General features: G+C 46.0%; 1 protein-coding gene and 1 long non-coding RNA gene across 2 annotated transcripts in view; both read left to right on the top strand.

Moving 5' to 3' along the window:
- Positions 1-4,641, top strand: part of ASTL (astacin like metalloendopeptidase) — a 13,483-nt gene extending 8,842 nt beyond the window's left edge. Inside the window, exon 6 of the mRNA XM_069075965.1 lies at positions 4,559-4,641. Coding sequence (XP_068932066.1) covers positions 4,559-4,641 — 83 coding nt within the window. The remainder of the gene's footprint in view (positions 1-4,558) is intronic.
- Positions 4,642-5,469: 828 nt separating this feature from the next.
- Positions 5,470-8,633, top strand: LOC138151804 (uncharacterized). Its single transcript, XR_011165922.1, has 3 exons — positions 5,470-6,329; positions 7,350-7,475; positions 8,565-8,633. It is a non-coding gene; the product is annotated as an uncharacterized lncRNA (long non-coding RNA).
- Positions 8,634-11,708: the final 3,075 nt, after the last annotated feature.

Here is an 11,708-nt window from a genome sequence, read left to right as displayed (position 1 = left end):
CTCTCTCTCTCTTCCTCTCTCTCTCTCTCTCTCTCTCTTCTTCTTCTTCTCTCTCTGTCTCTCTCCCTCCTCTCTCTCTGTCTCTCTGTCTCTCTCTCTCTCTCTGTCTCTCTCTCTGTCTCTCTGTCTCTCTCTCTGTCTCTCTGTCTCTCTCTCTCTCTCTCTCTCTCTCTCTCTCTCTCTCTCTCTCTCTCTGTCTCTCCCTCCCTCCCTCCCTCCCTCTCTCCCCTACTTCATTTCTTACCTAGCCTTAATCACTGAATGGGTATTTAACTGTTAAAGACCTTAGCTTAAAAAGGCCAAGGTCTTCCACTGCATCCAGAGTTATATTGAGTTGTTCTGATTCAAACCTGGCCACTGGACCCAGTTGGATCTGGAGGAGAAAGTGAGGCTGGTGACTCTGTGCAGCCCTCCCTCAGTTTGATCTAATTTGCCTGTATGTCATGGCATTACCTTCCTGATGTCATGGTCTTCTTTGAGAATGAAGGACAGCCACCAATACCACAACTCTGTCTAGCCTATACACTCAGGTAGACAACGAACTGTTGCTGGAATTGAGTGAGAGATTAGGTTGTATTGCATTGGGGAAATTACATTGTGCTTTTAACAATTCTGAGCTTCTCCTTGGAACAATGATATATCTATTTAACACTGCTGGCTTTTTTTTCCCCCTTAGCAATACTATAGGTCTGCAAATCGTGAAATACCATGATTTCTGTTAGTTACAGGGCAATGGAGAGTATGGTATACATGAACAGAATGTAATATGTTTCCAATGAAGAATCATGTAGGAGAGGGGTGGGGAACCTGTGACCTCAAGGCCACATGTGGCCCTCTAGGTCCTCAAGTGTGGACCTTTGACCGAATCCAAACTTCACAGAACAAATCCCTGAAATTAAAGGATTTGTTTTGTAAAACTTGGACTCAGTCAAAAGGCCGCACCCAAGGACCTAGAAGGCCACATGCAGCCTTGAGGTTGCAGGTTCCTCACCCATGGTAGGAGAAATGGTGTGATCTAGAAGTGTCAAACTCATAGCCTGTGGCCAGCACATGGCTGGCAAAACTCTCACCAGAACCAACATAAAATGTAATTAGGAAATTTTTAACAAAATAAATAAAAATATAACACAACATAGATGAATGTTAATTTGTGATTTTTTAAGTCAATACAGCCACAGGGATCTGTTTCTATTGAAGTCTGACACCCCTGATCAACAGAGCCTACATGAGACCAGCTCCACTCTGGAGGCTTGCCAGCCTCAAAAAGAGGGGCTGGGCTAGAAGAAAAGAGTCACTGGGGATGATGGAGTACCTCAAGACCCTACGTCATGTCAGAGCTGTACCCATCAATTGTGGTATCTGGAGCAAACAACAAGAAACATGACAGCAGATTAATGTTGTAATCTATGGGTAAAGCCGAGAGAGGGGGCGAACTAAGAGGTCTGAGTAACTTGCCTAGGGTCACGTCTAGAGTACGTGTAAGGGACAGGATCTGAATCTAGGTCTTCATGACTTTGAGGCCAGTTCTCAAGCCTCCACTTATGCTGCATCTATGAAAAAAGAATTGAGAAATAATTTTAAACATATCCAGTTGAGTTGAAGGGAGGACAGAGTTGACATAGTTGTTCCTTGTTGCTGAAAAAAGAGTGAATGGAAAAAATTCTGGGACCCTTTAAATTTTGAGTCCTCAGGGGGAAAGCCCAGGCTCTCACTCTAGTTAGAACTGTGCTTGGGTCCTGCTTGACTCCCACCCTCACACTGTTGTTCTCTTGCAAGTCTTTTATTTGTGCCTTCTCCTTGTTCTTTTTCAGGACTTCACAGTAAGAATAAGGGGAGCCACCAAAAGTTGGGGGTCATGGACTTAATCAACCGAGATGAAAAGAAGCTACATTTTATGGAGGCCCCTTTGGAGACTTTTCCCTCCCTGAAAGCTGTGAGGCAGTCTGGGGTATCTCCTGGCTGGCCCAACTCTGCCTATAGTGATCATCCTTGGGGGAAAGAGGTGGCAAAAAATACTTGGCCCACCTGGCTTATCTCAGCTTCTTCTCCTGCAGCAACCCAGCTCCCAGAGTTAGTCTCCCCCTCTGAAGCAGTCCCCCAGGAGTCCCCGAAGAATACACCCATTAGCTTAAACCACACAGAAACTACTCTGCTTCTGAGTGAACCAGTACCAAGCAGCCCTGTCCCTCTCCTCAAAGTGCTTCCCAGAGGGACAATAACCAGTTTTCCAGAATCCAAGCTTCTGCCTAACTCCCACAACAGTATTTTGGTAGAAATGGGAGAGAGGGGTGGATTGCCAAGCACTCTGATTCCTGGCAGGGGGGTCTGGCCTGAGGGCACAGTTCCTCTGCCTTCTGGGAATGCCTCTTTCTCCCTTGAGTTACAGAGCTCCATCCAAGATTGGAGAGCTAGACCTGAGAACACTATAGCAGATATTCAGACCTCCCACCCCAGACTTGGCAGCACCCCAGGACAGCTTCATAGATGCCAACTGTGTCGCCAGAAGGAAATGGACTCAGTTCCTACTGCTGAAGGTGGGGTCTTGCCAAGTGGAGGGAGGGGCTTGCTCTGGCGCCTTCTGAAGGCCTTGACCATGGCATCAGCCTCCAGGAACTTGCCAGCCATCAGAGGTGTCAGAGCACGGGGTCTAGGGACTAGAAATCAACTCTTTTCTGCAGAACTGAGAGGAGATACTACTTTGCCTAAGACCATAAGCATGGTGTTCCCTGCCCATGGGACACACAACCCAGAGGCCCCTGAAGAGCTAACCCAGACCCTCATGGAGGGAAGAAGAAGAGAAGCAAATAGGGAGAGAGAAAAACTAAAACGGTTAACCTTTGGAGATGCAACCAGTGTTCCAGATGTATCTGCCAGGAATGAGCCCTCCCCAAGCACAGGCCAGGGCAGTACCTGGCCTAGCTGGGGATCCCAGCACAGGAACCAGCTGAGCCTAGAAAAGGGCATTTTAGAACAGCCCAGGAGGTACATTTCCTCCAGGGGTCATATGGGAATACATCTCTCTGGGGTAATGTCTCCATCTGGCAGTCCCAACCTAGGTAGTGCATCAAGCATGTCTCCATCACCAAGAGGAGGAATTCCTGCTCCAAGGAGGGCAAACAGAGGCTTCATGGTTCCCTGGGCAGTCTCAGGAAACCCAGTTATTCTAAGCCTGGGCATTGCTAGCAGTGGCATCAGGAAGGGATTTGGAAATGCCACTTATACTCGTCCCTCAGTGGAGAAGGCACCATTAATTTCTCCAGAGGGGAAGCATCATTCTCTAGGGATCCAGGGCACCCAAGGCGAAGGGGGGCTTCTAAACACCCTGCCCACAACCAACAGTCAGCCTTCTTTCTCTAGCCATATGGCACCTGCCATTTTCTCGAAGCCTCAGACTAACAAGATTCTAGCTCTGATGAAATCACCTCTGCTGACTGCCTTCACCCAGACCTTTAACCTGACCCATCTGACAGAAGATGTGACAAGTAACCACTTTATTTTCCCTGTTCCTCTAAGAAAAGCCCACTACCTGGGAATGGAGACTCCAGATGAAGTTTTTCAAAGGTCTGAAGGAGCTTCCTCTGAGGTCAGGACCACCACAGTTGATGGAGAGGAAGTAGGACAAGCTGTCTCCCCTTCCACTGTGGGGTCAGCATTTCCTGAAGAGGAAGTGGCCAGCTCTGCTGTCTCTGTAAATCCAATCCTGTCCCTGGAGGATTCTGGGAACGAAAAGCCACATTCTTCTGGAGGCACAAAACAGGGGGGTCTAGGAGTAGCTGGAAAGAACTGGATTCCCTTCTTTGCCCCTCTCAGGAGATGTCCCTCTGGAGGGATCCAGCTTTTCCTACAGGGATCAATGATCCCCGTGTTTCCTGTGGAGCCTGAGAGAATCCCAGTGGCATGTAAATCCAAGGGAACTTTGACTCTCTTGGCTCTAGGGGTGGAGAGAAAGGTAGCATCATTTTTTTCCTGCATCTCCAACTCCAGCAATGTCACACTGGGACATCCCATGCCTCTACCCCGATCTCCAGAGGATCCTCTTCTTGTTGAGGCCAAACCAGAAATACTAAGGCAACAGAGGGCTCCTGATCCCAAGTCTGCTGCATCAGGAATTATGCTTTTAAAGAGCCCATCAGGTCTCTTGAGCCTGGTGCCCCTTTGGGAGTGCCAGGGCCTAAGCAGAGTCAGAGAATCGACCTATTTTCCAGAACCCAAGTCTATGAAGAAAGAATATCCCTCAGCTCTTGGGGAGAATCCCTCTTCAGCTGTAGAGGCCATGGTCCTATCCCTAGAGGCCCTTGAGACTCAAACCCCTTTTTTGTATGGACCACAAGAGGACAAAGGGAGGGGCCAACTTGGAATTACATCTGTTCCTTTGATCCAGACAAAGCTAACAATGACCCATTCAGCGAGGGATGAAGTAGTACAGAACCTGGAGGAAGAACATGAAACCTCAAAGGAACTGGGAAGCAGAGACCCCAAATTCCCTCCCTTCAGTTCTGGTTTTGACAGTGATGCTTTGCCCTTGAGAAATCCTTCCTTAGGGCCTGATTCTTTCCAGGGGATATCTGGTGCCAAGATCCTGCCAGCTCTGGGGACTCAGGGGACCAGAGGGTCTTTGGCTACCTCAGGAGTGGGGCCTGAGACAGTGGAGTGGCTGCAAGAAGGGGGAGCTGCTTGGACAACAGCCCCCCACGGGGAGCCCAGGGTAAATGAAGGGCTCCCAGAGGGCAGACTCAACGTTCAAGCCCACCCCAAATTGCTGTTTCTAGGGCCCTTGCTTTTCCTGATTGGGCCTGGGATAGAGCCCCAGGCTACTGACATCCCCTCTCTGTGGGAACCTCACAATGAGAAGAGTAGAGAAGGCAAGACACCTTCCCCAAGCCTTTCAAGGGCTGGACATGGCAATGTGCCCTTGACAGACTACTTCAGCTCCAGGGAGTCATTTAGTGAGAATCTGCTCCACCATATGGCTTGGGTGGGGAGGCAGGGGGTCCAGAGTGGGCCTACTAACAATAAAGAACATATCAGTCAATTCCTCTCACATGGGAGTCTCCCATCTGTAGGGAGGGAAGCTGTCTCCAAGTTCCTCACCACTCTCAGAGCAGAGAGAGAGGCTGAGGAAGTTAGAAACAAGGTGGGGAAAAGTAGGAGCCCGGCTGTGTCCTCTGCTGTCAATTCTGAAAGAACTAAGTCAGCTTTAAGTCAGTTACATTTTGTCAACCTATCTTCTCTTCTGGAAAGGCTGTACCAGACTTTAAAACCCACAAAGACTAGGTCAAAAGTCCATGATTCCCAGGGAGGGAAAGGGGAACTGGCTTCTTTTTCCCTAGTGGGTATCATTTCGCCTTTGGTCAAAACTTCTGATCTCAGCATGAGGCCTTCCCCTTCCTCCCCTTCCTCCCCTTCCTCCCCTTCCTCCCCTTCCCTCCCTTCCCCCCCTTCCCCTTCCTCCCCTTCCCCTTCTTTCCCTTCTTCCCTTTCCTCTTCCCCTTTCCCCTTCTCACCTATTCCCCAATACCTAGAGTTCACTAGGATTGATAAATTATCCACAGCTGCTTTAGTCACAAGGAAAACTACCCAAGGAAAACTACAGAAAAATCTACAGGGCCTTCCCCTCCAGAAAAGTGTTTTTCTGCAGGGTCCAGGAAAGGCTGACATTGGTCATCCTGATTTAAGGACTCCTCAGACTCTTCAGTGGTTCCAGTCCTGTGACCAGGCAAAGCAGGGAAGGAACTGTGCCCAGAACCAAGAAGGCCCTGCTTCTGGGGAGTCATCAGGGAACATCAACTCTCAAGGTCCAGGGCTGGGCTCCTTGCCCCATACAGGCTGGCTGGAGCCTGTGTCTTTAGTGAGACTGAGAGCACAAAGACACGGCTCTGAGTTGCAGGCTACATCTGGGTATTCTTGGCTCTGTGTTGATGGAGGCTGCTGGGAGGTCATTTTGCAAGCCCTAAACTCTTCCCAAGACCTTGAGAATCTACTGGTCAGAGTCTTTTCCTCTGGGCCAAAGTCTCTCCAGATGGAGGAGGCAGGCACTGCCCACACCAAAGATGTACAGATACCACCCCATGCAGAATCTTTTCATTCAGACTGGTTCATACAGTCTCCGATCACAGGGCCCCATTCTGTGGACAATCTCTCCTTGAGTCTTGCCCTTCCTGAGAACGGGACAAATCCTTGGTCCTTTGACTGGTTCTGTGACTTTGAGACAAACTTCTGTGGGTGGCAGCAGAATGGGACCGGTGCTGCCTGGGTGCTCACTCAAGGCCAGAACAGTTATCCCTGGAGTGGCAGCCCCACCTTGGAGAGTTCCTGTCATTTTCCAGGCGGTGAGTGGATTCTGAGGCTGTTACCTACTTACACGAGTGATCTTGTATCTATCCTGAGCCTGAGAATGACAAAAGAGGGCTGAAGGAAACCAGGCAGTGAGTGTTAAAGATGCTTAACTTGTCTGGCTCAGTTCTTCCTCTTAGCATATGTCTTGTAAGTGGAAACCTGTGTTTAGTGAAAAGGGTGAAATTCTGAGCACAGGTAGATAGATGTCTATTAGTAGAAAGTGCACTGGCTCCAGAAGACCTGGTCCAAACCCTAGCTGAAACTAGGTGTGACACTGAGTAAATCATAACTTGACCTTAGTTTACTCATCTATGAAATGGGGATAATATTTGTTCAGCCTTTTTCACAGGGTTAAGATCAAATGAATTGACACAGTTATAAAAAGTGCTTTGTAAACCTTAAAGCACTATATAAATGTTAAATTTCCTTTCCCTATTGAGTGGAGGAGGCGGATATGGCAAGGTCAATAAAGACTGCTGTGAGCCTCTATAATCTTTCAGAGCATTCCCTTCAAACAAGACCCCCAACTTCCTGCCATTCAATACCATTTGTTAAACCCACAAAGTACAAAGTCCTGTATTTGGGCTGGCAATGATACCAAAAAAGTGATATTTTAATCTAACCAAAACCCTTGGTGCCTTTTCTTTGTCTTCATACATGTAGAAGGCAATTAGGCTCTGGGGAAAAATAACCCATTTTACAGATGAGGAAAATGGAGGTTCAGAAAAAGTAATACGCCTTGTTCAAGTTAACATAACTACTCATTTGAACCCAGGTATCTGGGCTTCCAATTCATTGATTTTTTAAAAAATTCACTTGTCTGTGTCTGTTTCTTTACTTGTAATATGAGATTAAGAACAAAGGATCTCCAAAATGATCTTTAATGTTGATGTTTTAGGATTCTGTGGTGTCTGCCCAATGGTCAGTAAAAATCCTAAAATTTTTTATATTGGAGATACTAAGTCTTTTATAATTGGATTTCTGTTTTTTCTTTGTCTTTTTCCATACCCCAGGAAACCATCTGTCTCTGCAGAACCAGGCTTCTCCACAAACAGTCCCCAAAGCTGTTCTGATTAGCCCAATCTTGCATGGAGCCAGATGGGTTCGATTTTGGTATGGTCCCCTACAGCCACGCATGGGTAGGTATCAAATGTAGTTGGGGGGGGGGTCTCAGTTGTAAGGTTCTCAGAGCCCATGTGACTGGGCTCTTCTGAAGGTACTTCTGGATGGCATTCCCCTATCTTTCTGGTCTGGGATACAGTAGGATGGGAGCATTTAGTCCATATCTGGTTGAGTGTCCTGGCTGCTACTTGAGCCTAAATGAAGATTACCATCTCTCCAGTTCTTTGAGATGGATTAACTATTACCTGGATTCTCTTTGGAATGTAGCAGCTAGTTGCAAGCTGAAACTCTTCCCACCCTCCTCCTGGGGCATAGAATATCACGGCCTCTATATCATCTGGCTCTATGCCTCCATTTCAGAGGGATTCAAGACCTTGGGCATCTCTTCTCACTGTGCTCTGCTTGGGACCATCCTCTCTGGGGATGATGCCTAGAAATCAGATATAGCATATATGAAGTACTGTGCAAACCTTTAAGTGCTAAATTATGATAACTATTATTAGTAGTAAAAGATTTTGTGTATCTTGTTTGTGCATTTGTCACATATATAACACATTCATGTATATATGTATGTCTCTTTGTCCATTCTACTCCAAGAAATAAGAGGGCAGGGAGTGGTGTGCCTATGTTACATGAGACAGCAAGAGGCTTAGGGTATACACACATATACATTAATATTTTATATATACAATTTATGTAACAATATATGTGCATATATTTATATAAACAAATATATACATCAAATATACACTTGATAAATATGTAGTATGCATAAAACATATATATATACTCTATCAACATGACTCTATATTCTATAAATATATACTATACACATTCTACATAGATAACATATTCTATAAACATAGGTATATACGTATATATATATACATAGATTCTTGTTATCTTATGCAATGTAGACATATATATCCCCATCCTTCTCTCTTATTCCATGAAGTAGAATGGACAGAGACAGACACAGAGAGTCCCTAGTGTCCAAGTTCATACAATGAACTGGAACCATTCCAAACTTGGCTTCTGCTAAGGTGTGTGATCTCTAAGAGTCCCTGATTCTGATCTCCTTTCAAGGAGGTGGGTTTCTTTGACAGGAACCATTAGTGTCTATGTCTACTCTCGGGCTCCATTTGGGTGGCATCTAATCTGGTCCAGTGTGGGGCACCGGAGCTTATCCTGGAGCTGGGTGGAAATGAAGCTGTCGGCATCACGGAAGATACAGGTGAGTATTTCACTCTTTGTTATGTCTGGGAAGCTGTGGATGTAGGTTCTGGGACTTCAGTCTCCAAAGTTTTGGAAACTCTGAGATATTAAAAAGTAGTTCACCATTTCCTGGAGGTTGGAAATAGGTGTGTTGGGCCAACACTGAAATTAGAAAGAAGTAGATGATTAAACTGTTGTCTAAAGGAATATCCCCTGGGAGGAAAAAATCAAGAAGGTCTGTGTCTTGAACTCTTGAATTTATTATTTACTCTTTTCAGTCTAGTTTGACTTTAGAGTTTAGTGGTAAAGTATAGAGAGAATGTACATCCTTTTAACTGGTGATATCAAGGATACTTATGACTCTCTAAGGATATTTGGTACCACATAAAAGAAGTGGATTAAAGAGATGGTGAAGGAAGAAATGTAGACCAACCTAGCTGATTATGAGACTTCTTGTCCATTTTTTAATGACCTTGAATATCTTTCTCTGTACTTCTCTATAGGTGATGGTGGAGGGGGTTCAAGGCCCAGAAGATGGTGCTCATGTGAGCATTGATAACCTTTCTGTTTCTAGACACCAATGGCCAAAGGGAGAAACCAAGCTTCTTTGCCATTCCTTTAAGGAAGCCCTAAATAAAGCTTGAATTAAGAAATAAATTCTGAGGTGTCATGCTTGAGTTTTAACCTTAAGGGGTTAAAGGTCCACATCAATTCGATATACTTATTAAATACCTACTGGAGGCCCAAAGCTCTTTGCTAGGTGTTGGGAATACAAAAACAAGATAGCCTCTGCCCCTCAAAGAACTTAGCTTTTATGGGGGTTTCTAAATAAAATCAAGACAATTTGAGAAATTATGATAGATTGAGGTAGGGGAGATAGTAAATTAGAGGTGAGGTGATGAGGACCTGAACAAGGGTAGGCGGGGGAGGGGGAGTATAGAGGTAGATTAGAAGAAATTGTAGGGGCAGCCAGGTAGCACAGTGAGTAAGAACACCAGCCCCAGTGTCAGGATGACCTGGGGATGAATCGGGGCTCAGACACTTAGCACCGCACCCAGAAATAACTGGCTGTGTAACCTTGAGCAAGTTACTTAACCCCAATTGCTTAAAAAAAAAAGAAATTGTAGAGGTAGAATCCACAAGTTTGACACCTAATTTGACAGATGAGGGAGAAGAAATTCATGGGATGATCCTGAGGTGATTGGGAGGATGGTGGTGCCTTCCACAGGAGTAGCTATTTGGTGGGTCCCCAGACTGCCTCACCTTCAATAGAGGTAGTGAAAGCAAGGTATTCCATTACCTGGTCCTTCTATTCTTACCGTTCACAGTTCAAGTGGACCTAGTTGTTAACACCTTATACTAATTGAATAGACTTTGTGCTACCTTCAGCTTCAGCTGTAGGCAAAATCTTGAGCTTTGCCCTCCAGGGCAAAGTACTCCCTGGTATATTTTGAGAAGAGGCCTGAAGCAGGGTGCTGTAGAACCACTGCCCATCTCAGGAGCTTCCTCAAGGTACAGGTGTGTGTGTGTGTGTGTGTGTGTGTGTGTGTGTGTGTGTGTGTGTGCACGACAGTGATATAACATGCTAAATTACCAAGGGCCAGCAACCCCTCTTCATCTATTAAAGAGGAACAATTCATTCCTCCACTACCCACCTCATGGAGGTGGTTATAAGCCAAGCATTGTGTAAACCAGACCAGAACCTGTGATTTCATTGGTATAGGAAACTCCCAGGTGAGGAAAGTCCCTCTATCAATGCAATCAGCCCCTTCTCTGCAATTTACATTTGTCAACAGCAGTGAGAGGGCAGCTAGGTGGCTTACTGTAGATAAGAGTGCCCTCCCTGGAATCAGGAAGATTCATCTTCATCCAGACTCAGACACTTACTAGCTGTGTGACCCTGGGCAAGTCACTTATTCCTGTTTGCCTCAGTTTATTCATCTATGAAATGAGCTGGAAAAGGAAATGGCAAACCACTCCGGTATCTTTGCCAAGAAAACCCCAAACAGTATCATGAAGAGTCAGACAAGACTGAACAACAACAGCGAGAAGTTAAGTGTTTTGTTCTGGGGCACACAGCATGTGGCAGAAGCGGAATTTGAACCCAGGTTTGTCTTTGAGGTCAGCTCTTTATCTCCTCTACCAGCTTGCTTCTCATTTTGTAAACTTGAAAGACTTATAGAAATGTAAGCTAGGAACTATTCTTTCATTGGAATTTCTAGTTTGGACATTAATGTTGCAGTTTAGAAAGGGATCTAGAGGAAATCTGGTTCTTGGCCAGGTCCTGCTGCGAAGTGTTCTTTCTTCTTGGTGGATTAATGCCTATTTCTACAAGGAGTGTCATGTTCTTGTCTCAGGCAGACATCACTGGGCTTCAGGAAGTGGCGTGAAGCACATTGGACTGGGCAGGTCCAGGTTCAAGCTCAATGCTCAGGATTAAGAGGGTGGGGCCTCAGCAGCTTCAGCATCAGCCCCATCTCCATGATACTGGCAAGACTAGTGACAGCAATTTGGGGGCCTGGGGCAAGCAGCACAGAAGGGGCCCCTCAACTCAACCTAAGACACATCGAGTCTTTGCTGGGGGTGGGAGAGATCCCAAGTGTGTACGTGCATATTTGAAAGAGGAGCTAGACTGGGAAACCTTGAGGCTTATGATGATGTTGGGTGAGGGTGGAAAGGAAGAAAGCCATCTGGTGGCTTCCTATTTTAACAAATTATTTTGCTAACTAGGTGCTAAGCTCAATTGTTTCTAGTTGCCAGAGCATGGCTCTAGGGTAAAGTACAGTCTGCCACCTTCCCCCAACCCCCAAAGCCAAAGTTACAGCTTTTGGTACCAGGAGTAGTATGTAATCATCAACGATCCTGAGGCTTAAACTGAGCTGTGGAAAGGACAGGCAATGTGAGGCTGAATATAATGGTAGGTTGAGGGATCCACAGAATGGGAAGCCTGGGTGTGTGTGTGTGTGTGTGTGTGTGTGTGTGTGTGTGTGTGTGTGTGTGTGTGTGTGTGTGTGTGTGTGTGTGTGTGTGTGTGT

The sequence above is a fragment of the Petaurus breviceps genome, unplaced genomic scaffold (genome assembly GCF_028583685.1).
Source record: "Petaurus breviceps papuanus isolate PSGF00001 unplaced genomic scaffold, PetGlider_PUasm1.0 90919, whole genome shotgun sequence".
NCBI classification, from domain to species: Eukaryota; Metazoa; Chordata; class Mammalia; order Diprotodontia; family Petauridae; genus Petaurus; species Petaurus breviceps.
This window is presented reverse-complemented; position numbering and strand designations above follow the sequence as displayed.